Source organism: Macaca nemestrina, chromosome 4, assembly GCF_043159975.1.
Source record: "Macaca nemestrina isolate mMacNem1 chromosome 4, mMacNem.hap1, whole genome shotgun sequence".
NCBI lineage: Eukaryota > Metazoa > Chordata > Mammalia > Primates > Cercopithecidae > Macaca > Macaca nemestrina.
Window position 1 is genome coordinate 173,082,574 of NC_092128.1, and position 27,221 is coordinate 173,109,794.

At 37.5% G+C, this 27,221-nt stretch overlaps 1 protein-coding gene across 26 annotated transcripts in view; it reads right to left on the reverse strand.

Moving 5' to 3' along the window:
- The window catches only part of LOC105472758 (claudin 8), a 146,832-nt gene that overhangs the window by 83,345 nt on the left and 36,266 nt on the right, over positions 1 to 27,221 (reverse strand). For 18 of the 26 annotated variants that reach the window (XR_011622770.1, XM_071095572.1, XM_071095561.1 and 15 more), the window contains one exon: positions 4,347 to 4,495. Coding sequence is in view for 3 of the 26 variants with exons in the window: in XM_071095580.1 (XP_070951681.1) it covers positions 9,983 to 10,657 (675 nt within the window). In the remaining 23 variants the exon portion in view is untranslated. Of the gene's footprint in view, positions 1 to 3,652; positions 4,496 to 6,153; positions 16,971 to 27,221 lie in introns of those variants that run through there. The other 8 variants (XR_011622771.1, XM_071095564.1, XM_071095565.1 and 5 more) reach the window with 4 other exon arrangements.

Consider the following 27,221-nt stretch of genomic DNA (forward strand, 5'->3'; position numbering starts at 1 on the left):
CCCTCCAGATGCTTTACCTGCTCACACTCCTAATATGTGGATTAGGAGTATCTCTCCTCCCCTTCCCTTCTAAAGCACTCTGATCTCCTGATGGCAGTTATCAGAATTTGCATTGTATTGCTTTGTTTCTTTGATTTATTTAGTTTACATGTCTTTTTTGCAGTGATGTCTCTATGGGGTGGGAAGTCTTACAGTTCTCTTTATACAGAAGCAAGAAATATTTATTATGTAAGTTACTGACAGAACAAAAATGAATAATTTCAATTTTGGTCTAAATTATTTATGAATTCAAAAAGTTTATATTACTTAATATTCTTGGTGATGGGGTCCTTGTTCATAAACCAAAGATGGCAACATCTGCTCTGCAGGATTGGTACAAAGATGAACTGAGGCCATTTATGCAAGGCACTGGCATACTCTTAAAATATCAAAAACATCCTTGTAGATGCAAAGAAATACAGAGGATAGAAAACAAAAAATATTATATTGATATGATATATAGATAGTAATATTAAGGGATGACTGAAATAAAGTCAATTTGAAAAAGTTTTAAGCAACATTTATAATATTTGCTCAGAATTCTATGAGGGAATAATTTGGCTTGGGGTCAGCTAGGATGGCTTCTCTCTGCTCCAAACGGTTTGACAGGGCTCACTCATATGTCAGGGACCTCACGTGAGATTGCTGGAATGACTGACATGGTGTATTAGTCCTGCTATAAGGACATGTCCAAGACTGGGTAATTTATAAAGAAAAAGTTTAATGGACTCAGTTCGACATGGCTGGAGAGGCCTCACAATCATGGCAGAAGGTGAAGGAGGAGCAAAGATATGTGATACATGGTGGCAGGCAAGAGAGCATGTTCAGGGGAACTACTCTTTGTAAAATCATAAGATTTCATGAGAACGCACTCATTATCACAAGAACAGCATGGAGGTAACTGCTCCCATGATTCAATTACCTCCCACTGGGTCCCTCTTATGACATGTGGGGATCATGGGAACTACAATTCAAGATGAGATTTGGGTGGGGACACAGCCAAACCATACCCATATCAGATGGCTTAAAAGAATGGGTCTCTCTTAACCTGACTTCTTATCCTCCATCAGCATAGTCTGGATTAATAACATGGCAGGAGCATTACAAGTTAGAAAGTTTCCTTTGCACTCTATTGGGGCCAGCCCTGATTCTAGGTCTGCAGCAGTAGACTCCACCTCCTGATAGAAGAAACTGCAAATGATTAGTAACTATGTATAGTCTATCAAAATAGAGGAGATAGGGTGATGGAGGGTGGTTTGGAGAAGGCAGGGCTTAGGAAAGCAATGAAGCCACCAAAGGATGCTTCAGATTTCAGGTAAACATGTGTGATTGATGGGACATGAGACAACTTGAGCACCGTTGTATATACACAAAGTAGTCATGTATCATTGTAAAGAGGGAGTTGAAGAAGAAAAAGAGAGGTAAAAGATAATTGAAAGTATATCAAAAAGCCTGTGGGCGCTAATAAAGGAAGTGAAATGATGATAACCACGGTTGGAGGTGAGAATCCATGCTTCTCTATATGAAACATGGAAGAGAGGGATTCACAAGATAAGAAGAGGGGAAAAAGGTCTGTCTCAGTTAGCCAGGCAATTAGCCATTGGGTTAAAGTTGTGAGTGTAAATAGGAAAGGAATAGGTGTTCAGCAATGTTTTAGAGCATAATGAGCAAGAATAGAGAAGATAAGAACCATAGCAGGAAGCATCTAAGATGTTAGGTGAACACATGATTTATCATCCAAAATTGGATTTTTGAGAGAAAAAGAGAGTGCTATTAATTATTATTCCAGGAAAACAGGAGCTAAGCCAGTATCTACATACCGTCATCTATGTCTTAGAAGACTAAATGAATTGCGACAGTTACAAAGGTAAAGAAAAACTGATAAAATGTTAAGCTTAGAAAAACATAATGAATATTACTTTTGCTAAAGTTTAAGGCCAAAAGGGCACCCAAGTGAAATGCTCTGTGGATAGAGAAAGCAAGAGAACTATAAAGAGCTTAAAACCTGGATTGCTGGGAGATAATAATAGTAATTATATTTTCCATTTACATAATGCCTTATGATTAAAATACTTTCACAGGCACTGCCTCATTTTATCCTTACAGTAGCCCTTCCAGGTAGAGAGACTGGTTACTACCCTTATATGGGGAGAAAGAGTGCTACACAGAAGACAGCACGCTCTTTCAAGATGCCTCATGACGGCTGGTAGGTGCAGTGACCTTGCTGTGTATCCCTGGAAAGGTTATATAACCTCTTTGAGCATCGGTTTTTTTTTTTTTAACCATAAAAGAAGAGTAATAATGAGAATTAAATACTCTCTCTCTATATGTGTGTAGTTTATTTATATGAAATTTAACTTATGTATATATACACACAATATATATGTCTAGTTAATGAGCAAGTATTGTATGTTGGAAATGTTTATCCCTTTCCACACTCTGTAGATGAGAAAGCTGAAGTTCAGGTTGGTTGAAAGAGCCACATAATGAACTCAAATCTCCCAGTCCAGGGCTCTTTCTGCTAAGCCATTTGCCGATTACTGGCAGTTGAAATAACAGGAACGAGTGAGTTCTCAAAGGAAGTAAGTATATATGTGACCTAGGGAAGGAACAACAACAAAAAAATACATCTTCCAACATCCGAAAGAAAAGAATTCTCTATAATAATGTAAGGAAAAAAATTAAGAAAGATTTGAAAAATAGTAACAAGTTTATTGAAACAAATGTTGACAACCTTAATGAATCTGACTTTTTTAGAGAAGTAAAGATGGAGGGCATTTCAGGAGGTGCAGAATGCAATATAAATGGCAGCTCAAAGCTGGAAGGTAATAGGTCTGAGTTCAAGTTGAGGTTGAGGGACTAGAGAAGAGGAGTAATCGTTGATGCAAAAGAAGGTGAGTGAAAAGCTGAAGGGCAGGTCTTTCCTGAGATAGGCTGATTTCCGTCTGGATAATGTCTGATGAATGCAGTGAGGCCTAGATGGAGGTGGGGAGGAGTTAGCCGGACAGGCTTAACTGCTCTTGGCCTCAGTTTCCTCCATGATCCTTTTCAATCTCACAATTGTATGATTCTGACCAAGTTGTCAGTTCTAGGGAGGAGGGAATGGAAAACGGGCTTTATACATGGCAGTGTTGTCTCCAGTGCTTCTGACAATATTCACTACCAGTTAAATACCAGTGCTCTAAGAATTATTTTCCTCATGGTAAACCTGAATGTCCTTTTTACCTCCTCTGTACTCACTGAAATCCTCTCTTTCAATCACTGCAGTCTCTCCTCTCTCCCTTTTTTGTTTGTTTGCCCTGTTTTCTGGTTGTACCCTCTATTTATACTTTTTTTTTTTTTTTTTTTTTTTTTTGAGACGGAGTCTTGCTCTGTCGCCCAGGCTGGAGTGCATTGGCCGGATCTCAGCTCACTGCAAGCTCCGCCCCGCAAGTTCATGCCATTCTCCCGCCTCAGCCTCCCGAGTAGCTGGGACTACAGGCGCCCGCCACCTCGCCTGGCTACTTTTTTGTATTTTTTTAGTAGAGACGGGGTTTCACCGTGTTCGCCAGGATGGTCTTGATCTCCTGACCTCGTGATCCGCCCGTCTCGGCCTCCCAAAGTGCTGGGATTATAGGCTTGAGCCACTGCGCCCGGCCTCTACACTTTTAATTCTCCCTTATTATATGCCATCTATTTATTTTCTGAGAATCTGTTGGACAAATTTCTTTCCGGCAAACCCACACCCACAATTAACCTAGTTATTCAGTGTGTATGGGGGTATTTATTCCCTGAGAAAAGCATTCTTTGTCCCTCAAGCAGCCCTACCATGATAAAATGTCTGATACATCTTTATGGTGGTAGGAGTTTTAGCCATTTTGCTATAGTCATGTCCATTTCATAATTTACTTTTTACTTAATATTTTGCTAGTCACTTTTACTAGCCAATTCCAAGCTTTACTAATTGTAATGTGAATTCAGACCTAAAGATATTTTTTGTATCACATTTTGTCATCAACACTTTCTTAATGGGCAGTATTTGTCCATTAGCTATTTTCTTGGAAATAATCCTGCTACAAGAATACTAAAAACACAAAACTCCTTAGACCTAGTTAGGAACTGAACTTCTGATTTTCCCTAGATAAGGTACTTCATATTATGGTTTGCTTATTACTTTCTTTCTTCATTGATTCATCAATCATTCATTTTCTCAGCAAACAGTTCTCATCTCCTGTGTGTAGAGTTTTGGCATGCAATTACTAAACATTTTTTAAACACTGAACTTAATTTTTGTTTCAAGCCTACATGTCAGATAAACTTCGTCTTACCCTCTGAGGGTGCAAAATTTTCCCAGGGTTGAATCTAAGTTCTGTGGGCCCGTGTCAAACCAAGTCATTGATACGATATTTAAAATTTTCAGTTGTTCACCTTGGATTCTGCTGAGAAGCCCCCATTTCAGGATGATTTTCAGTTGTATCTGTCAAATAAAACCAGGAAAACCAAAATTATTCTAGATATTAAAATTAGTGGAATTTAATAGAGGGATTTGCTTACACAGGTTACGGGGAGAGTTGTGAAACCGAGGAGAGGACCATGGAACCTCCCGTATACCAACAACAGCAGAAAGCTGCGATTCCCAGATGATGAAGGAAAAGGCAGTATTGCAGACCCAGGAGATGGGGTTCACTTGGCAAAAGGCAGAACCTGGGCTTCAGCTGGGCCCTTCGGATAGAGCTGGAGGGTGGAAAGGTTATAGTCCCCTCTGCCTCTGTCCTCCAATCTCTCACCTAGCTGGTGGCAGCTGAACAGAGGAGCTTGGGAAAACCAGCCTCAGTAGCATATCTAGTATACTTGACTTTTGGAGCAAATATACCACTCCTCTGTAAGAGACGTTTTTGTCCAGCAATAAGCTTCAAGTTAACACATTTTTATTATCTATACTTTAATAATCATTTTTATAGACATTACTCTGAAGAAATTCCAGTGAGTTCATACAGGTTAGAATCACTCGAGCTAGCTAGCGTATAACCTATGCCTCCCATTTCGGTGGCACAGAAATTGCAAAGACATGGAAACAGAACAGAACTCTGTCATTTTATCATGACTGGAGGGTTTTATTTGTATTTTAAAAAATTAAAACAGTAAAACAGAATGGCTGGAGAAAAATTATTTGAAAACCGTGCCTTGCTGAATTGGAATCTGAGAGAAAACCCTTTAACTTTGCAACAGACCCATGAAACCAAGTCCACGTGTGTCAGGGTGCACGGTAGTGTAGATGGCATCTTCTGTCTATTCGCTTGTATCGTAGACGACATCTCTTTATCTATCATCTATCTGCCTATCTAATCCTCTAGTATCTATCAATCATTATCATGATCTCTCATCTATCAATCCATCAACTGTCTCAATATTATCCATATATCATATATCTGTCATCTATTAATTATATGTCTCTCTATGTACCTACTATCTCTTTATCTACCTATCCATCAGTCTATCTTACTTTGCTAGGGCTCCCATATCACAAACTATACGGCTTAAAGCAACAGAGATTTATAGTCTCACCACGCTAGAGGTTAGAATTCTGAGATCAAGGTGTCCACAGGGTTAGTTCCTTCTGAAGGTTGTGAGGGAAGAAGCTGTTCCAAGCCTTTTTCTCTAGCCTATAGATGACTATTTTCTCACTATGTGTCTCCACATCACCTTTTCTCTGTCGATGTCCAAATTTCCTCATGTTTTTATAAGAACACCAGTCATATCTACTATCCTACCTTAATAATTTTATTTTAACCTAATTACCTCTATAAAGACCCTATCTCCAAATACGGCTGCAGTTTCATTTATGCAGGGGTGAGATCTTTAACATATAAATGGGGGAGGAAGGCACACTTAAGCCCGTAATACTACCTACCTCTCCGAAGAGTAATCACAATGATTGTTTGGGAACTTACCTCAAGAAATTACATTGTTTACTTGTTTTGATCAAGTGCTTTATCACTAACATTAATTAGAAAGGTCAGCATGTGAAGATAATAAAGAACAGACCCACTATTTAGTAGGTTTTATTATTGCTTTTCTATTATTTACAGAGAGAGCCACCTCCTATTGCCTGTACCTAGGGAGGACCACTCTTACCTCAAGCTCTTGCCACACACTGCCCAGCCGTAAGCATCAAGCTCCATAGGATACAGATTAGACAGAGGAGTGAAGGAGCGGATCTGGAGGCACACAGGCATGGGTGGGCCACCCGCTCGTCCATGCGCATGACTGTTGTGTCTCACTTAGTCCCAGTCACTAGACATTTTTGGGTCTGGCATGCTCTGTGCCCCTCTCGGGTGGGTAGGAAATGTTCTCCTGCTCCCACGGTGTTCCAGTTGCAGGGAACTTGGCAAGATTATCTTTTAGGCTGTCAGACTAAGTGCATCACAGAGACGTCCCTTATCCTCCAGCACTGTGAGGTCACAGGGAATACTTTGTCGACATCCTCAGCTCCGCCTGAGTCAGGACACAGATCGTTTCTGCCCTTGTATTCTCGAACCCGTCTGAGAGTTTATTATTCCCCTATGCCCCAGTCCCCAGGAACTGAATTAGGGAGTGGCCACCAGGCTCCTCCCAGGGACCCACTGATATCTAGACCCTCTAAACTCTGCTCCTTACTATTATACCTTCAGCCAAGGAAATCATTTTATACTCTTAATCTTAAAGGTAACCATGTTATTCTTGGCCCATGATCTCCTAAGAATCTGTGCTTTTCATACTTAAAACTCAGTAACTGCCTTTACATTTCTGAATTTCATAGTTTCATCTCCTCTCTGGGGGAAGAGGGGATGCATAGCAGTTAAACCCTCAAACCATTGTACTCTATGTATACTGTTTTTTAATCATTCCTCAAATTATTATTAAATAACAACTTAGTCCTGTTGTTGAATTCTTGATTTCTGTATGTTAGCTGTGTGACTTTGGCCGAGTCAGATAACCTTGTATGTCTCAGTTCTTTTACTGGGCATGTTTTGGTAACAATATCTATACTTTCTATAGCACACAGTGGTTACAAAGATCAAAACAGTTTAACAAAATGCTTTTAAATATAGCAAGAATTTTTACAAATGAAAAATATTATTGGTATGCATTTCATTAAATTTGTAAACTACACTCTCTTAAAACATCTTTAACCATGTGTGATTAAATAATATTTTGTGACGTTAACTATTTCCCCTCCTTACATTTTCCCCCTTTGCTTTGGTCCCCATTCCAGAAGGTGGTCAGCAAAGCATTTCACTGAGTATGTAGAAAAATGGAAGGCAAAAGCAGCCTATGCATTTTGCTTCTGAAAACCTTTATGAAATTGTACAAGGTTTTTGACAGTGGGGAAGAAGAAGAAGGGTTACAGAGGTGACATTAAAAACATTTTATTGGGAAGTAGCCATTTTCTCTACCACTGCTTGTGGATAGCAGGTCAGGTTCCCGGATAAGACTCTGGAAAATGGTGCCATGGATCATCTCAACACCAGCTATACTGGTATTTTTCAAAGTTCCCTAAGCGATTCTAACATACCGCCAGGGTTGAAATCTACTGATTCAAGCAACCCAGAACAAGAGTCAAGACAATTAATGGCCAAGTATGACAGAATCGACAGAGCTAAGAAGCCCACAAAGACTCTGTGGGCAGATAAAATAGACATCTTCTCAGACACCTGCAGGGACTGATGGTCATGGACTCATCCCAGAAACCACCATGGAACACTGTTTAGCCCTGCATAAGATCCTAACAACTGTATAATATGTGAGCAAGTACTCAAGAAGTTGAACTTCAATTATATTTTAGAAAATAAAGATAAATGTCGTGCACGCTTGGGTTTGTAGTAGGAAATATGCACTCTTCATGCATCTTTAAGTTCATGGAAAATTAGTAAAATTTATTTTTGGTGTAATTGGAAAAATACTACAGCAGAGTGGAACAGGGAAAAATAATCTTTCTAAAGCTACACATTGATTAATGGAAGGGCAAGCAACAAAAAACGTAGTTCCTGAAATGTTGCCACATATTCAATAGCTAATATTATCTTATAATTGCACCAAGTGTTATACCTTTTTACTCTTTGACCTACTGGCTAGCAGAATAACATACTTCCCCGTTTAGGCTGAGGAATCCATTCTTGTAAAGCTAATTACTTCTAAGTGAGCAAAAAGGTAAGAAAAATGATTCTATGACAACTTTTAGGTATATATCTTGCTTGTCTAGATGGCTTACTTATTTGACTGTAAAAGAAAAATGACTCTTTTCCAACATACCCAATATTAGGCCTTTCTGAATCAAGTCTGATTAAAAAAAATCAATCTTAAGAAAAATTCATCTTAATCACTGTTTTTCTTATTTTTATTGCTAATCTTTGAAGATATTTATACTTGTGTGATCTTATCATTTAATATTACCAGTGTTTTAAATACAGTTTTATATTACCAGGGGCTTCACCTACTGACATCTTGCTGGTGGTTTGTAGAATGGAGTGAAGGTTGGATATTAACATCCAGGCTTGAGTTATCCCTGATTTAATGTTTCAGAGTTACTAGGTGATCTTGTGAGGACAGAAATTTATTCTAATTGACCCCACAGCTAAATATATCAACATCATTGTAATCTATTTTATTTCATTATAATAAGGATGAAGATGCAATAAATATTTGGTGAGCAAATTCAGGCTTCTCATTGCAATTATATACTCAAAATTAAATACATTTTTATTACAAAATAAGCACAATATTTGAAGAGTTAAAACTGAACATACAAAAATTGATTGATTCACAAGATGTAAAAGCTATTCAGAAGCAACCCATACAGGTGGTCTTGCCTCATAAACACTCCCCACTCACTCTTACCCCACATGATCCACCACACTTTTAACCCTGATATTGATATGTACACATGGGAAGTGAAGTATTGAGAAAATTGTGCATGTAATTCAAGCAAAACAAAAATATTTTCACCATACCTATTTGTTTAGTAGAGAATACAAAAAAGGTATTTAACTTAGCCTGACTACTTGTCTGAATCATAACCTTAATTCTTCGAATTGCTTAGCATGTTTGTACCTGTGCAATGACTAAAGAATAAAACAAAGAATAGAAACCATTCCCTTCAATGCCCCAACTGCAATTCTCTAATTGGGACCGTATAACCTCTAGATAAGAATTGAGTGTTAATAGCCTTCCATTGATGTGTCTTATCAAGATAGATGCTTCCGTTTGCTTGAAGTACAGATGATAGGCTATGAAAAATATTATTTTTCATTTATAAATTATTTTCCTTTAAACAGTGATTCTAGGCAAGTTTAACTGTATAAATTAGAGACCTTAAAATCTGTCTTCTTAATTGTCCTAAGATAAATCAGAGCTCCCTTTTCACTAAAGTGTCTAATTGTAATTGTGTGAGTTCCTAAAGGAACAAAGTCTTTCATTAGATGGACATTTTCATGTTTTGACATTTTCAACTAAAAATTATTGTTTGATATCTACAATTTTCCATGATAATCTTTTGAAAAAGGTCATCATTTAGTTGTTAGTATGTAGTACAAGAAACAATGTAGAGGAAAAATAATAGCTTACATTTTAGAATAGGTATATGTTTTATTGTTATAGAATATCGATTTCAAATTTTGATTCTTATCAGATAAAATATGATGGCCAAAAACTAGTAGTCCATCATTGTGCACTTGATAATGATTATGGGTATACTTACATTTAGAATATGAACATTGGAACAGCGATTGAGTCCAACAATAGTAAATGCATTTAATACACCTGAAGTCAGAATGTCCAAGTTTTCCTACCAGTAACAAATTGAAACTTTCATATCAATTTAAATCTAGACATAAAGCAAGTTCTCCTGCCTCACATACTTACAGTTTCTAGCAGGACTTTATAACAAACATTGACCATAGTCCACACTTGGAGCCAAAAGCAGGCATTAGACATAACTGGTAGAGGTATTACTAGGCATTTTCATGTTTCTTCGCTTATCTGTGTGTGGCACACAGTGGCCAGGCACTGGATATCTGTACCTTTGCTTCTTTCTGTTGCAGCAGCAAAATCCACAAAGCAGACCGCCTCCAATGAAGAGGACAGCAGCGCTTGCCCAGCCAAGGAAAAGTGCTGCTCCCAGCTCTCGTTTCTGACCTATGTGGACAGCTGGGTTGTAGAAATCTCTGATGATTACATTGGCTGTCCAGCTCACCGGAATCAGAACGAAGATGCCCGTCAGGATGAAGAGGACTCCTGAAGTTCCCAGAAGATATGCTTTGGCCCTCTCATTAGAGCCCGTGCACTGGACCTGCTTCATGCCACAGATGCCAATAAGTAGGGCGATCAAGGAGAGAGCAACAGCCACACACATGAGTGCCCGGGCTGTTTCCAGGACAGGCGGAAGAGCCAACAATGAACTATAGAACTTGCATTGCAACCGGGCCCTGGCTTGTCGGATGCAGTTCATCCAGAGCCCTTCCCAGAGCCTCTCAAAGACAATAATGTTGCTGCCAACAAAAGCTGATACTCTCCACTGAGGCAGAAGCGTCGTGGCAAGAGTCCCCACCATGCCAAGGAACCCAAGAACCAGCCCAGCAATTTGCAAGGGATAAAATGCCATTGCCTTTTACTTTGAAGACTAGTCCAATTCGGAGTGGTAGAAGATGCTCAAGATGTAGAACGTGGAAGGCTCTTGAGTCTAGAGAAGTCTTTGATGATGTTCTCCTTGGCTGCTGCCCATATCATTTTAGTCCAAATCAGTGGCTGTGACTGAACTTGGCCTAACTAGAAGTACCTGTTGTAAATGCATGTTGCCTTTTTTCATACGCATTCATTTCTCTATGGATTATTTACTAGTCATATATAATTGTTTCCCAGCCAATAAGAAGGTAGCTAGGGGTGTGTCAAGAAATACTACATTCAGCTTTAGGATTTCTCACATTATTATTGTCTTAGCAATGCTGTAATTAAGTGTCAAAGTTTCCATTGTGAATTGCTAATTACAGAGCTGAAACTTCCTGTGTAAAAAATCACTCTGATATAAAAGTATAAATATATGTGTTAAGGCACAGCTGAAGACAATGCCAAAACCTTGTCAGTTTATTGGAGAGTAATTAAAAAACATTTTGGACTTTAAACTATTACTTTATTCTAGTGTAAGCCACTTTTCCTTAAGATGGTAATCAATTCTGGCTTTAATAAAGATACCTCGATATGCAGAAATGTTTACGTATTAGTTTCAAGACACACGAAAACTATTGATACTTAGGAGGAGCCCTAAGCAAGAAATTCACATTTCATAGTTTACTCTTAAGATCCAGAAAAGAAGAAAACAGAGAAGTATTCCTTATAATTAATTTGAATGAACTGTTAATTATTACTTTAACTGTTAAGTAACACCTCTCTCTGTTAAGTAATGTTTAGTATGGAAACTTTCATTCAGTGTTTCTTCAATGGCAGCTTGAAATAGATCACATTTATTAAGGCCAAACACGTACCTTTCATTTTTATGGAACAATATAAAAGTGGCCCTTGAAATTGGCTATGCAGTCACTTGAAATTTAGACGCTAGAGAACATTTTAGTGCTGGAAGTTATCGTCAAGGCCATCAAACTTAACACCGTTATTTGCCAGATGAACGAAGGTGTGCAAAGTGTTTGGCTGAGACAAGCCATGTGGCACCTGATCCGGGAACAAGCCCAGGTCTGTAACTCACTATGCTTACTTTCTCTGTCTAGTCTGATTCAAAAATAGGAAGGAGAGATTACCTTTTCAATCTTTTCATATAAGTGGGACTAAACCTAGTGGAAATGTGGCACTATCTACAGTTTTTCAAATGGTTTTCAAAGGAAGAAAAATTCAGTTGAGATTATTTCAAAATTTAAGTCAAGTTGTAACTTTTGACTGCCACTTTCCTGCCACTCCCTAGAGGCAGTGGGGGGCTTCGTGTGGGAAAAGTGGACCTTTTTCCTTTTCCTTTTACATCCCACTGGCAAGGGATCTATTGTAAAGATGAAAATGACTCCAAAGCAAGAACGCCAACCACACTCCAGGTGGGAGACATCACGGTTTGCAAAATGTCCTCCATCTCAATCAGTTACAGGCCAAAGATTTAATGGGTGGTCCAATGGCAACCAGATTTAGAGTCCATTCACTGACTTCATGAATGTGAAAACCATTGAGTTTTCAAGATGATTGGTCTGAGAACTCCCTCTCTAAGGAATGTGAATCATTGAGCAAACAGATGACTTCTGTGTTGTTAACAGTTTCTCAACACCAGATTGGATGAAGGGTTTCCTTGGCCCTTTGTTCATGGTTACTGAGACATAGGCTTAACCATTCCCTCCCTGACAGGATTTTCCAGCATTACTCTGACTTGTTACTTCTGGGTCTTCTTCCTCATTCTAGTTCCTCTTCCTCATTCTAGTTCCTCTTCCTCATTCTATCTCAGATGTATTGCTATGCTCATTTTGTCCTGGAAGTTTCCAAAATTTTTTTCCAATTATTTGCTTTCTCATCAGCTAGAGCATATTGTCTGTATTATAAGTGAAAACATACGTTTGTTTAAATATAAAAATCTGAGGCTGGGTATAGTGGCTCCCATCTATAATCACAACACTTTGGGAGGCTGAGGCAGGAGGATTTTTTGAGCCCAGGAGTTTGAGGCCAGCCTAGGCAAATAGTGACACTGTGTTTCTACAAAAAAATAAAAATTAGCTGGATGTGGTGGCAAACGCCTGCAGTCTCAGCTACTCGGGAGGCTGAAGTGGGAGGATTGCTTGAGCCTGGGAGGTCAAAACTGCAGTGAACTGTGATTGCTTTACTGCACTCCAGCCTGGGCAACAGAGTGAGACCCTATTCCCAACCCCCAAGAAATGAATAACCTGAAAAACATAAATAACGTAGGAGTTCTTGGTCTTTGCCTCTCACAGACAAAGCCGATTGTTAAAAACATTTTAACTTTCTCTCCTTTGTATTTAGGGGAAGATACTGCTTTCCTCTCCAACCTTTCTATGAATCTCATCCCCTTCTACCTCCTCAGTGGGACTTGCTCTATTGATCACTTCCTCCTTTCATTGCACTGACACCTTCTCCCTCTCTCTGAGGAGTCCCTTAGAAAATAAACATACTCAATTTTCTTCTATTTTAAAACTCCATCTTGGAATGTATACATCATGGAATACTATGCAGCCATATAAAATAATTATATCCTGTCATTTACAGCAACATGGATGCAGCTGAGGCCATTATACTAAGTGAATTAATACAGAAACAGAAAACCAAATCTCGCATGTTTTCACCTATAAGTGAGAGCTAAACATCAGGGACACTTGGAGATAAAGATGGCAGCAACAGACACTGGGGACTACTAGAGAGGGAAGGGAAGAGGGAGATAAGGGTTGAAAAGCCAACGACTGGGTACTATGCTCGCTATCTAGGTGATGGGATCATTCACACCCAGATCTCAGCATCAGTAAACGACTTACACATGTGCAATCTCCACCTCCAGTGTTCAAATGATTCTCCTGCTTCAGCCTCTATAGTAACTTTTATTTTATTGTAAAATAAAAGTTGAAATTATAAAAATATAATAGAAATAAATAAAAATAATAAAATAAAATTCCATCTTGCCAGATCTGTATTCCTTGCCATGTGTCTCTACACATCTTTTGGTCCTCTCTCACATTTCCCACTGCTATACACATTGAAATCGGCCTTTAGTCATCATGTGATCCACGAAAACCTTCCTAGAAATGTTACAGACTTCTTGGACGTCCTAACTACTATCTTTACAAAAACACTTCCATATTTCTGCTTATTGATGTTTCAGTAAAAGTCACAACAAACCACTGTCATCCAACGAGAGACAGTGAAGGGCGTGTGCTCTGGAGAGAGACTTGGTTCACTCTAGGCTTGATGCCTTAGCCATCCATCTCAGGCATGTTTTTGAACTCCCTCCCCCAACAAAAGTGCCTGGTCTATGAAATCAGGATAATCATAACATCAAACTCACAGGGCTGCCTTGAAGATTAAATGGAATGTGTGCAAAGAACCGGTCCTGAGCAAACACCCAGGAAAGTTTTTCTGTTAATATTTGTCTCATTAGTATTTGTTGTATTATCGTCCTTACTACTTCTCCACAGACGCATTCTCTCTCTTCTTTCTCTAGGTGCCCTTCGCCATGTTTGTTTTGTTTGTTTTCTTCCAGACTTGCTGATACACCTCAGTACTCTTCTCACTCAGCACACTCTCCCTAAGGCACCTCACCTATGTCTGCACAGCATTGCCTACCTCCTGTCAGGCTGCAAGTTCTGAATCTGTTGTATTTAGCCCAGGCCTGTTTCTGTCTGTCATTCTCAGCTAATTTTTCTTTCTTATTCTTTAATAAATACATGCCTAGAGTGGACACTGTGATGTTCCACCCAGATATCTCTTTCAGCTGCTTAGAGTGCTATGGGCAGAACACCCCCAGCTCTCAGCCCCATTCAGGTATTACCTGGAAATAGGCATGTCACTCAAATTATTCCCCATTCATAGATGTAGCCCATATCCAGTGACTCATCAATATGGTCCTGACAACTAGCCCTGTTAGCCCCATGGGGTTAACACTCAGGGGCTATTCTAGCTCCAGAGCTCACTGTGTGGTCTGCTAAGGCCTTCATTAGCCCGGCATCCCAACTAAACTTCTCTATATGGCCAATCCTCTTCCTTGCCTTCTTTTCCTAAGGTGTTGATCTTATAATAAACATAATGCACACTAATCTCTGCCTCAGAGTCTCGTGCTCAGGGAACCCAACCATTGATTGACACCTTATTCAAATGGATTAAATATGTTTTCTGTTCTATGCTGTGTCTTAATTCAGTCCTTTGACATGCCTCATCTGTACCATTTCAAGAATGTCTTACCTAATCTCCTTGCCTTTGCCCGTCCTTACTACTTTCTGATTCATTTTCTATTGAAGAACAATAAAACCTTGCAGGATCAAACTCTATACATGCCACCTAAGACCTTACTTAAAATTTTTCATTATTTCTCTATTGCCTGTAAAATAAGATCCAAATTCCTTAGCATGACGTGAGAGACCAATTTTTGAATGACCTCTGCCCAACTTTAAAACTTAGCCTCTGACCATGACTCCATTCCATGCCTTCACGGAGCTTACATTTTAGTAAGCATGATAAATACTAAACATGCAATTGCCAAAATATATATTATTAAACATTAAGGTATAGCTATGGTTAAAATATATAGGGTATAAACAGAAATGATTTTAACTTTAACTAAGAGTTCTCTAATGAAGGAAGGGCACTCTGATAAAACAACATTTAAACTGCAACCTGAAGCTTGAGTAGGAATTAGCCAGATAACTCAACAAAGAGTGAGAGAAAGAGAATTCTGGGCACAAGAGACCATCTGGGTAAGGGCACTGCAGGCAAAGAGAGTTTGGGTCTAATGCAAGTGGAAGACCAACCCCGAGGAGAGTGAGATAATTGAGATGACGTTGCAAATGTAGACAAGGTCCAGATATGCAAACAATGTAAACCATGTAATAATCTCCTAAGAGCAATGCAAAGCCAGTTAGAGATTTTCAGCATGGGACTCACACAATCAAGACTCAAGTCTGCTTAAAAAACAAGAAAAGAGCTATACACGGTGGCTCATACCTGTAATCCCAGCACTCTGGGAGGCCGAGGTGGGCAGATCATGAGGTCAGGAGTTCGAGACCAGCCTGACCAACATGGTGAAACCCCATCTCTACTAAAAATATGAAAATTAGCTGGTTGTGGTGGCATGTGCTTGTAATCCTAGCTACTCAGGAGGCTGAGGCAGGAGAATCGCTTGAATCCGGGAGGCGATGGTTGTAGTGAGCCGAGATTGCAGCACTGTACTCCAGCCTGAGTGACAGCAAGACTCTGTATCAAAAAAAAAAAAAAAAAAAAAAAACAGAGAAAACACCAACCACCAAAACAATATGGCTATGGCTATTTTGGAGAAATTAATTAGAAAGAACAAAACTGAACACGAAGAAACCATTTAGAAGGTTATTGCGATAGTCCAAGTGAGAGATGATAGAAGCTGGATTGAGTAGGGGCAATGTAGGAGTGGATGGCTTTACACTGTGTAGAGGAGCTACAATTGGTGAAAGTGGGTGATGGACTGGAGGTAGGGGAAGGTTTCAGAGATGCCTGTTGTATTGTTGACATGAGCATCATTGTACTCGGGGTTGCGTTTACCATGATGTGAGACATTGAAGGTTGAGTGACCTTTTAGAAAAAGATTAAGGGTTCACTTTTTAGATGTGAAGTCTGAGCTGCCTGTGAGCCATACCAGAAAATAATTTATAGGAATTAGATGTTTTGGAGCACTTAGGGACAATCAGGGCTGTACACATATGCAAGAATCCATAACCTCCATCCCATCCACAAATTGTCTCTGATTAGATCACAATCAGTGAGATGAATCTGCTAATAAGGGCTGTTGACTAATTGTATTCTTATGTCCTCCTAAGACTTGTACTGAGGTCTTAGGGAATCTAATTTAGGTTGAGGAGTTTTTTGTTTTCCTTTGTAAAAATGTGTTGGTTTTACTTGCAGCATCAGCTTGAAATGAATAGGAGTAGAGGTATAACATCTCAACGGAAAAATTAGGACTCAAAGCATCCTCCTCTTTCCTTGTCTTCCCTTCAGGGGAAGTACTATTTGGAACCCCCAGGGTTTCCAAATCAGAAAACATTCAAACATTCTCACAACTTACTGTATGTCTATTTTGTTTTTTTGTTTGTTTATTTGTTTCTTTTTTGGAGATGGAGCCTCATTCTATCACCTAGGATGGAGTGCAGTGGCGCAATCTGAGCTCAATGTAATCTCCACCTCCCAGGTTCAAGCGATTCTCCTGTTTCAGCCTCCTGAGTAGCTGAAATTACAGGTACCCATCACCATGGCCAGCTACTTTTTGTATTTTTAGTTGAGACAGGGTTTTGCTATGTTGGTCAGGCTGGTCTTGAACTCCTGACCTCAGGTGATCTGCCCACCTCAGCCTCCCAAAGTGCTGGGATTGCAGGCGTGAGCCACTGCACCCAGTTGTGTGTCCATTCTGAAAGAGAATGAATATCCTGTCTCCCACAGTAGCCAGTTCAAATTTTAACAAATACAAATTAGTCAAAAAAGCTTTAATGGGATGCCCATTAGGCTGATTTGAGGTTGTATTTAAGTATATTTATGCATACACACACACACAACACACACACACACACACCCTACTCTGTTATTGCTCATTGTATTGTTGAGTTTCATATATCTGTTCCCTCTACCTAAAGTACTTTCTCAATTCCCTCTTCATGTCAACACATGCACATTGTCCATTTAATACTTACTTATTCTCCTTTGGATTTTGGTCCAAATTTAGTTGCAAGAGAAACTTGCCCTGAATTCTCAGATCATATCAGCTTCGACAAAATCCCCATCCCTGCTATTTTTTTAGTCTTTCATAGTACTACTATGCATTTTTCTTCATAGCATTTTTTCACAAGTTCTATATAAATATACATTTCCATTCACATTTATTTAAGTCATTTCCCATCTGGAGTACAGATTCTATAAGAACAGACTTGTGTCCATTGTGTATTCTATTCTATTCTATCCCATTCTATTACCACTCTATTCCCAATGCAGATCATGAATTTCCAGATCCATAGTTGATGCCCAAGAAATATTGTTTGAATGAATAATGAAGTAAATGATCAATACAATGTTTTATTTAGCTGGGCCATCCTTTAATTTAAGGTTCAGTGTTCAATTATATTTTCCTAATTACAAATTTTCAGTTTGAGTACTTTCCCACATCAGTAAAGACAGGATTTATATAATTAAGTATTATCTTATTTGTTCTTTTTAAAAAAACAACAACAGTTTTGTATTCCAGAAATGCATTCAGGGGTGACCTAGAACCATCTAAATAAAGTTTAATACCACCACCCACTCAATCAAATTTATCCCATTAAATCACATTGTGACCTCAGATTTCAACTACTTTAAATCTACTTGCAAATCAGCATTGCAAATACACTTTTCTGTGAAACCAATCCAGAAAATCCAGAGTCCACTCCAGGCAGAGCAAATGTATGAAATGTCTGTGATTTTACTTCTGTGCACAGATTTGATTATATACTATGGAAATCTTTGAATTTATCCTTCGCCTTCTCTTCTTCTTCCCTTTTTTTTTTTTTTTGCATCTCAAATAGCTGCCAAAATAATTTAAGAAGACTAGTAAAAAATAAAAGACAGCTTGTGATTCATGAAAAGAAAATGAGGATTCTGGTGACAGGGTAAAACAAAGGTAGGCAATAAAAGATAAAAATGGCATGAGGTTTGCTCACAAAACAAATGCCACATTTGCTAAACATTAGCCATGAATTTGCCTGTAAAGATTTTAGGAGCAATGCAGTGTCTGTGAAACAAAAACCCATTTTTTTTTTTCAGGAGTTGTATAACTCTTCATGCCTCTGACACTAGAAAGAAATTTCTTTCATTGTGGAATACAATGAGCAATATTTTTATAGTTAATATAGTTGCCACATTTGCCCAGGTGTTTCTTATTTGACTGGAGCCCAAAGAATGTGGTCCAGGTGTTCAGGTCTTAAACATTTATATCAGTGGTTCTCAACCCTGACTTCATATTGGAATAACCTTTGGGAGATTTGAAACAATAGCAATGCCTGGGCCCTTCCCCAGACCTATTAAACCAGAACCTGGAGGTGGGGCTCTGGCATCAGCATTTTTATTTTTGTTTTTGTTTTATTTTGTTGTAGTTGCATCAGTATTTTCAAAGCACCCCCTGCAATACTAACATGCAGACTGAAATCAGAAGCACTCCTTTGAGTTTCTATTTTGGTGGTTCTCAGTTTTGGTTTTTAATTAGAATTATATAGGGAGACTTAATAAAACTTGTCAGGTTCCACATCAAACCAATGAAATCAAAATAGCTAAAGATGGGACTAGGCATCAGGTTTTTTTTTTTTTAAATGTCTTAGAAGATTCTAGTGGGCAGCTGGGGTTGAGACCACTGACCTATAGTGAACGGATGGATTGTATATCCTTAAGGCAATTTTGCATTATTATGGTTTGTCCCAGTAAAACTTTTAAGGCTTAGGGTAACTTTGAAGTTATACACCTTGACAAGAAACTAGAGTGTAAAGAGTGTAAATTTAACCATTAATGGTTTTATGTGAGTAGGCAGTAAAAAGCTTTGAAATAAAAATAATTCTATTGAATTCTATAGAATTCATTACTCTTAGGTTATTTTTAAAAAACAGGGGAGGGCATGACATTTATCAATTATAATTAAAAACACTTTAACTGGGGCATTAGCACAGTGCTTCTCAACTGTGAATGATGTTCAACAAATAGCTTAGAAAAACGAGTTTTTTAGAAACATATTTATGATATATTACTTCAACTATTTTCAGACAAAAACGTGGTATAAACTTACAAAAACATGGTATAAACTTACAAAAGCCATAAAACCAAAACGATTATAAATCCTAACAAATGGTACATGCAATAAAATTTAAATTATTAATGTTACTTTTATTTGGTAGATAATCCTGAGCTTTTTAAAATTAAATTCTGGATGTTAGAAATACTAGAAGAAAGATGTCTTTCCATAATTTGTCCTCTGCTTCTCATTTTTTATTTATTAGATTTCAAGTGTAGTACACCATTGTCTCAGGCAATCATTTATTACTGTCATTTTTTTTCTTTTTAACAATGAGATTGTCCTTAATGTGATTCAATATTCTGAGGAGCCAAAACGTTTGAGTCTTGCCTCTACGTAAAATATAAGCAAATTAAAAAATACTGTTCTTTATTGCATATTTATTTCTATGCTTACTACTAGCGAGCTGCACAAAGGTCAGATCTCCTCTTTATATTTGATCCAAATATGATAAAAGGGCAGCAAGGTATTTTTTTCATTTTGTATTGCCTATTTCTGTATATTGTAAAGACCCAATACCTTACTAACTGGCTTTGTGAATAACTCAACATATGTACAGGATCACATGACCATATTTGACCTTTATTTTATTATATAACTTAATAAACTAAAGATTAATTTTAAATATACTTAAATTGCAAGTTCTCACTGCAAAAAATCATACTGTGTAAATAACAAAAATAATGTAACCAGTAACCACATTGTGCAGACCAAATATACTTATTTTACAATTTAGACAGGTCAACCCAAAAGAAATCAGATGCATATCAAGAACATTCAATGTGCAATATTTTTAGTTCAGGGAATAACTTGGGTCCATGTGATTATTAACACACTGCTAAATCCAGAATATGGATTCATATAGCAGTAGGAAGTATAGTTGTCATTCAGATAATCCAAAGTAACTAAAAACTCTAATTGAGTAGATGTGTCTCTCTAAATATTTTGGAGACTTGCAAGTTCCTATAGATATCACTGCAAAAGATGCCAAGTTGTCTTTCCAACCCTCTGTTCCTGCTTTTGCATAAATGAATTAAATGAGATAAATAACATAAGTAAGTTACCTAGGTGAAAACAATAAGTATATTTTCCATATACTAATTTTATAGTCAAAATTTGATCAAAATATGTTCGTTTAATAATTGTTTTTATGACATTCCTTTAAGGTAACCTACTCAATTTTATTATACTTTAATACTTTACACAAGCTTTATTTTTAGAACGGCTTTAGTTTTACAAAAATTAAGATAGTACAGAGTATTCTTTTTTTTTTCTTTTTTTTCTGAGATGGAGTCTTGCTCTGTCACCCAGTCAGGTGTGCAATGGCATGGTCTTGGCTCACTGCAACCTCCACCTCCTGGGTTCAAGTGATTCTCCTGCCTCAGCATCCCAAGTAGCTGGGATTACAGGATCATGCCACCCCACCTAGCTAATTTTTGTATTTTTAGTAGAGACAGGGTTTCACCATGTTGGCTAGACTGATCTTGAACTCCTGACCTCAGGTGATCCGCCCACCTCGGACTTCCAAGGTGCTGGGATTAAAGGCCTGAGCCACCTTGCCCAGCCTAGTACAGAGTGTTCTTATACCCCATACTCACTTTCCCTTATTACTCACTGTAGATTGAAATAGGGCGTTTCTCACAATAAATAAACCAATATTCATACTTTATCATTAGCTAAAGCTCATAATTTATTCAGATTTTTCAGTTTTTAGCTAATGTCCTTTGTTTGTTGCAGGATCCCATCCAGGGTGCCCGATTACCTTTGTCATGTCTCCTTCCTTAGGTTTGTTTCTCTTGTCTGGGACAGTTTCTCGGGTTTTCCATTTTTGATGACCTTGACAGTTGAGAAGTACTACCCAGTTATTTTGTAGGGTGACCTTCTATTGGAATCTGTTTGCTGTTTCCCTCATAATTAGACTAAGAGTACGAATTTGGGGAAAGAAGATCACAGAGATAAAGTGCCATTTTCATCACATCATATCGTCTACATACTATCGATATGATTTATGACTGTTGGTACTGACCTCGTTCATCTGGCTGAGGTAGGGTTTGTCAGATTTCTCCACTGTTAAGTTACTCTCTTCCATTTTCCATACTGCACTCTTCGAAAAGAACTTGCTATATACAGCACACACTTAAGGAGTGGAGTATTGGTATACACTGTTTGGAATTTTTTGGCATATGAGATCTTTTATCCCCCATTTATTAATTTAGTCAATCATTTAATTACATCAGAATGGATTCATGACCTATGTTTTATTCTTTGAGTTATAATCCCAAACTACTTTGTTTTCCTGTTCAAATTGTTCTAGCTTTGGCCACTGGAAGTTCTTTCAGTTGTTTTCTTTTTCCTTTTTGGAGACAGGGTCTCATTTTGTCACCCAGGGTGGGGGGCAATGGCAGGAACACGGCTCACTGCAGCCTTGACCTCCCAGGCTCAAGCGATCCTCTCACCTCAGCCCCCATGTAGCTGGGCCTACAGGCACCCTCCACCATGCCTAATTTTTGTATTTTTTGTAGAGACAGGGTTTTGCCATGTTGCCCAGGCTGGTGTTGAACTCCTGCACTCAATCAATTCTCCTGCCTTGGCCTCCCAAGATGCTGGGATTATGGCACCCAGCCTCAGTTGTTTTCTAAGTGCCTTTAAAATAGCACTTCCTTTCTTTATAGCACTACAAAATACCCCATGTTCATCTTCTGCATTTCCTGACCCAGTCCCCAAATCAGCCATTTCTCTATTTATTTTAACCCACTCTGCTAACATAGCAAAGAAATATATGCATGTCTACTAAGCTGTGCATACACACAAGCACACATACTCAAACACATTTAGACCCCAAATCCTTGCAATTATTGATTTACTGACTTTGTAAACATAATGAGAATAGATGCCTTGAACTTATTATTTGATGTCTTTCTAGCAACAGACAAAATACCAGGCATATAAATTAGTGTAAGATGGCCATACAGTTTATTGGATAAAGAAATAAAGGAACAGTCTATTTCTGTTAATTATATACTATGACTTTTTAAAATTTTTAAATTTTATTAAATATCTTTCTATGAGATATTTTAGGGCTGAATATCAGTCTATTATATCACTCTTTATTACTATAAGTATTAAAGATAAAATATATAAAGCACCTGATTCAATGCTGAACTAATAGGATGTACACAAGAAAATCCTTTATCCAATCTCCCGTAGCTTGTTTCTAATATTTAAATTACTTAAATTGTCTTTTGAGCCATTCTGATTATTTTCTTGGATTTGTAATTATCAGACCAAATAACACATAATACAAATACTATACAAAATATTGGTATATATTTTTCATTGCTTTATTCCAGCAGTTGTTTGAAAGTATCCAAATACTCTGTTTCTTCACCATCACCGTTATGATAAAATGAAAAATTTCAATTTAACAAGTGAAATACTGTATTTTCTGATTGTTAGAAATGACATTTCTTTGCTTATTGGTGAGGCAAAACCACTATTTTTCATGTCTCTTCAATGTACTAATTTTCTTTGATCATTTTTGCTTTTGGCATATATGCTTTAAAATTATTTATAGTAACTCTTTACATAGTAGAAATAAGAATATGAAATCTAAATCCACATAAATAGCTTTATTTGCTGTTTGCTTTTAATTTTATTTATGCTTTCTTTTGATATGCAAACTTCATACAGCATTTATATAATACTGATATATTACAATGAAATCAGTTAATATTTTCCCTTATGCTTTCTATTTTTCTTGAATTCCTCTATACATTCTTCTATAACTATTCTTGTTCTCAGGAAGATCTGTCCATATAAATTTTAATTCATGATGTGAGAAGAGGAATTCATTCTCTTTTTTCAGATTTTTTAGTTTTTATCTATGCCTTTTATTTAGCAACACTTTTTATTGAAAAGCTATTGTCTTACTTTTTTTCAACACACTGTCTTTGTTATATACTCTAGCAAGCAGAATAGTGGTTCCCCAAAGATGTTCACATCTTAATTCCTGGAACCTGTGACTATGTTAGTTATGCAACAAAGAAGAATTATGTCTGAAGGTGAACTTCAATGATTGCAGATGACCTTAAGATAGGGAGATCGTCCTGGATCAGCGGGATAGATCTGAAGTAATCAAGAGGATACTTAACGTGGGAGGCGGAAGAGGACATACCAGAGGGTTAGCAGTATGTGTGGCTTTCAAGATGGAGGACGGAAGCCACGACCTGAGGAACAGAGGCAACTTCTAAGGGTTGGAAAGAGCAAAGAGACAGATTCTCCACAGCTTCCAACAAGAACGCAGTCATACCGAACCCTTGATTTTAATTCAGTGGAACCCGTTTTTGACCTTACGTACAAAACTGTAAGATAATAAATGTGTAATGTTTAAAATGGTAAATTTGTGGTAATTTGTCACAGCAGCAATAGGAAACGATTTCACCTATCATATCATATCAACTTAGCCTATGCTTGAGGCACCCAGCACCTTGGCTCTCTATGCGTCTTTGTGTTCATGCACACTCTTGTGTCCTCATTCAACCTGTGGCTTTGAAACCATCCTCATAGGTGTATCTCTAGTCATTGCTACTTCTTTGGACTCTGGACTCTATCTAAATAGCCTGTTCGACATTTCTGCACATTGGGATCCAATAGACACCTCAAACAGAATTTGTTCATAACCAAACTCTTGATTACCCAAATTTCCTCAAATTATTCCTTCCTTCTCTGAGTAGGTACAACTCGATGTCCTGTTTCCTCAGACCAAAAAACTGCAAGGCACCCTTGACTCACTTCTTCATCTCACATCCAGCCTAAAATCCATCAAAAATGCCTAATGTATCTTCAAATCCAAAATCTATTGTTCATCGCTCCCCACTGCAAATATTATCATCTCACCCACCAAACTGCTGACACTCTTTTCTAATAAAACTTACTGCTGCTATTTCTTTCTTTACTATTTATTCGACACAGATCATGCCTCATGCTTGCTTCTTCCTGTGGCTTTCCATCATGCTTAGAATAAAATTCAGCATCCTACAATGTTTGGTCACTAGTTACTTCATTGTGTTATCTCCCACTGCTCTGGCCCCAAAGCCTTTCATGCTCTTCCTTCAGATGCTTGTGTGGCACCATCTGCTGTTAGAAGATCTCTGCTCATATGTTACCTATTCAAAGAGGACTTCCCTGTCTCATGGCCATTCTACCTAAATTTGAACGCCTCCATCCCTGTCTATCACTTTACTCTGCTTTATATTTTTTGATTATTATCACTATCACACATTATATAATGAATGTGTATGTTGATTTTTAAATTGTTTTTCTGCTCGCTCTAAATAAACTCTGAGAATAATAACCGGTTCCGTTTTATGTACTAATACATTCCCAATATTTAGACAAGTGCCAGGAAGATAGTGTGTGTTTAGCAAATGTTTTTGGAATTATTTCACCTATTAAAAGCATAATTGGATTTTTTTCGTGATTTTCTAGTCCACTTCATAAACTTATACAATGTAATATGTTAGGAATCTATTCATATTCTTTGTCTGCTTTTACAGTTGTGTTGGATAAAAGTTCTTAACAATCTTCTCTTATTCTACTTTTTATATGTTTTTGGCTTTTTTCCAGCTGAACTTCAAAATTGTTCTGTTAAATTAAAACAGAAAGAAAAAGCCACATAGGATTCTGATTAAAAAGATGTAAATGATACGATCATGTTGGGGATGATCCGAAGTTTTACAATTTGTATCGTAAAGTTTTCTAATTTATATCTTTTTATAATTATTTAGATAGTCTGGATTTGGCGGTGGGGAGGAGCAGTTATTAGTTTTATTCCTAGGGGTCATATTTTTGTTGTCACTATAAATTAGATTATTTATCTATTATAATTTTAAACCGTAAAATATGAATATTATTAATTTAATGCTCTCATTTTGCCACTAACTAAGTTCCTGAACTATCAGTGTAGTTCTAACGGTTATCTACTTTTTAGTGGTGATGAAATGAGGCAACTAGAGACAGCTAATTCAAGCTCACATTTATCTCAGTTCAAGTTCTGTTTTCCAGCTTCTTTTTCCCATTAGACTGTAAGTTTGTATCTTCAGAAACTGTGTCATTTCATGGCTTCTCTACCCCATCCCCACAGCAACAGCTATTATAACACAAAACAGTGATTCTCAATTGGGGGATATTCCCCACCTAACCCAGGGAAAATCTGAAAATATTTGGAGACACTTTTGGTTGTCATACTGGGAAGGTTCTACTGGTATTGAGTGAGCAGAGCCTATAGATGCTGCTCACACATCCTACGTCACACAGGATAGGCCCCTGAGCAAAAAATCATGGCTAACACTCAGCTAAGAACTTGGATATGCCACACACACACACACAGACTATTTTACCCATGTTATCCTTGCATTACTTGTCATCAAGTCTCAAAATAACCTTCTGGGGTTGGCCTTGTCTTCATTCTCATCTTTTCAAAGATGATACTGAGCATGGGAAACTAGATTGTAGAGTCACCCAGTTAATAGGTCAAGCCAAGATTCAGCCTTGGGCACTGTGACCTCAGAACCACATTTTATAATACTATGTACTACTTGAAGTGTTTTTCACTTAGTTACATTCAAGTTAGGGTCTCCTTCAGTCCTAAAAATCTATGAATTTATCTTAGAAGAACAAATTGAAAATCAGTAATAATTGGCATTTATTTATTAGTTTAGTTCATAAGGATAGAAAATTATCCATCTTCTGGGTCACTTTCTTTCCTAGTTAATTTGGAAGTTAATGTTTCACCATGAGAGATGAGAATATAAAACCAAAGCTCTCTATCACCTGAGTTCAGTGCTTTCTCCTGAACTTTTTATGGGGATCATAAAAGGTGATCATGGGGACACTTGAAGCTTTATGTAATACTTCCCAAGTATGAAATAAAGTAATGAATATTTTGTATTGTTTAGTGGTTGTAAAAAAAAAGAGAGACAGACACACCTCCCTCTAATAAAGAAAATTCAGAAAAGGACATGATTTATCAAGACTCTTTATTATGGCTGATGTCATGGGACAGGACAGTATTAATAAAAGAACAGATAATTGTACCATGGCCTGAGAAACAAAGGCTTAATACAGATTATCTAACCTTACAACATTCTCAAGAGAAAGGTTAGGAGCGGGTGTCACATCTGTACTGGGCTGTGGGGAAAAATGACAATATAGAGTAGCTCATTGACTTGGCCAAAAACATTCTGTAAATCAGTAACTCGAAAAATGTTTGTATTTTTATTTGCTTTTGAGCATTCTTCTTTGAATTAGTAATAATTCTTCCGAACAAACTGATAGTATTCTTGGCAATTCTAGCACTTACATTTTCAAGTGTTTTTTACAAGACTATTGTGCTTTTCCAATGGCTCAAACGAAATATACTTAACTGACAAATAAATATTTATGAAGTATCAACAGTTTATCTAGCTCTGTGCAAATACCCTGTGTTCAAGAAGTTTGCCCATCTACCTAAAGAAGCAGGATGTGTAGTATTTAAGGGATCAATTGATTGATAATCAGAAAAATAGGTAATATATACTAAGATACCTTTTCCACCTTGCAATTGGCATGAATTTTCTCTTTACAACAATCCAATGATATAGGTACCAATTTTATTCACTCTTTCTACATCGGAAAACTGAAACAGAGAGAG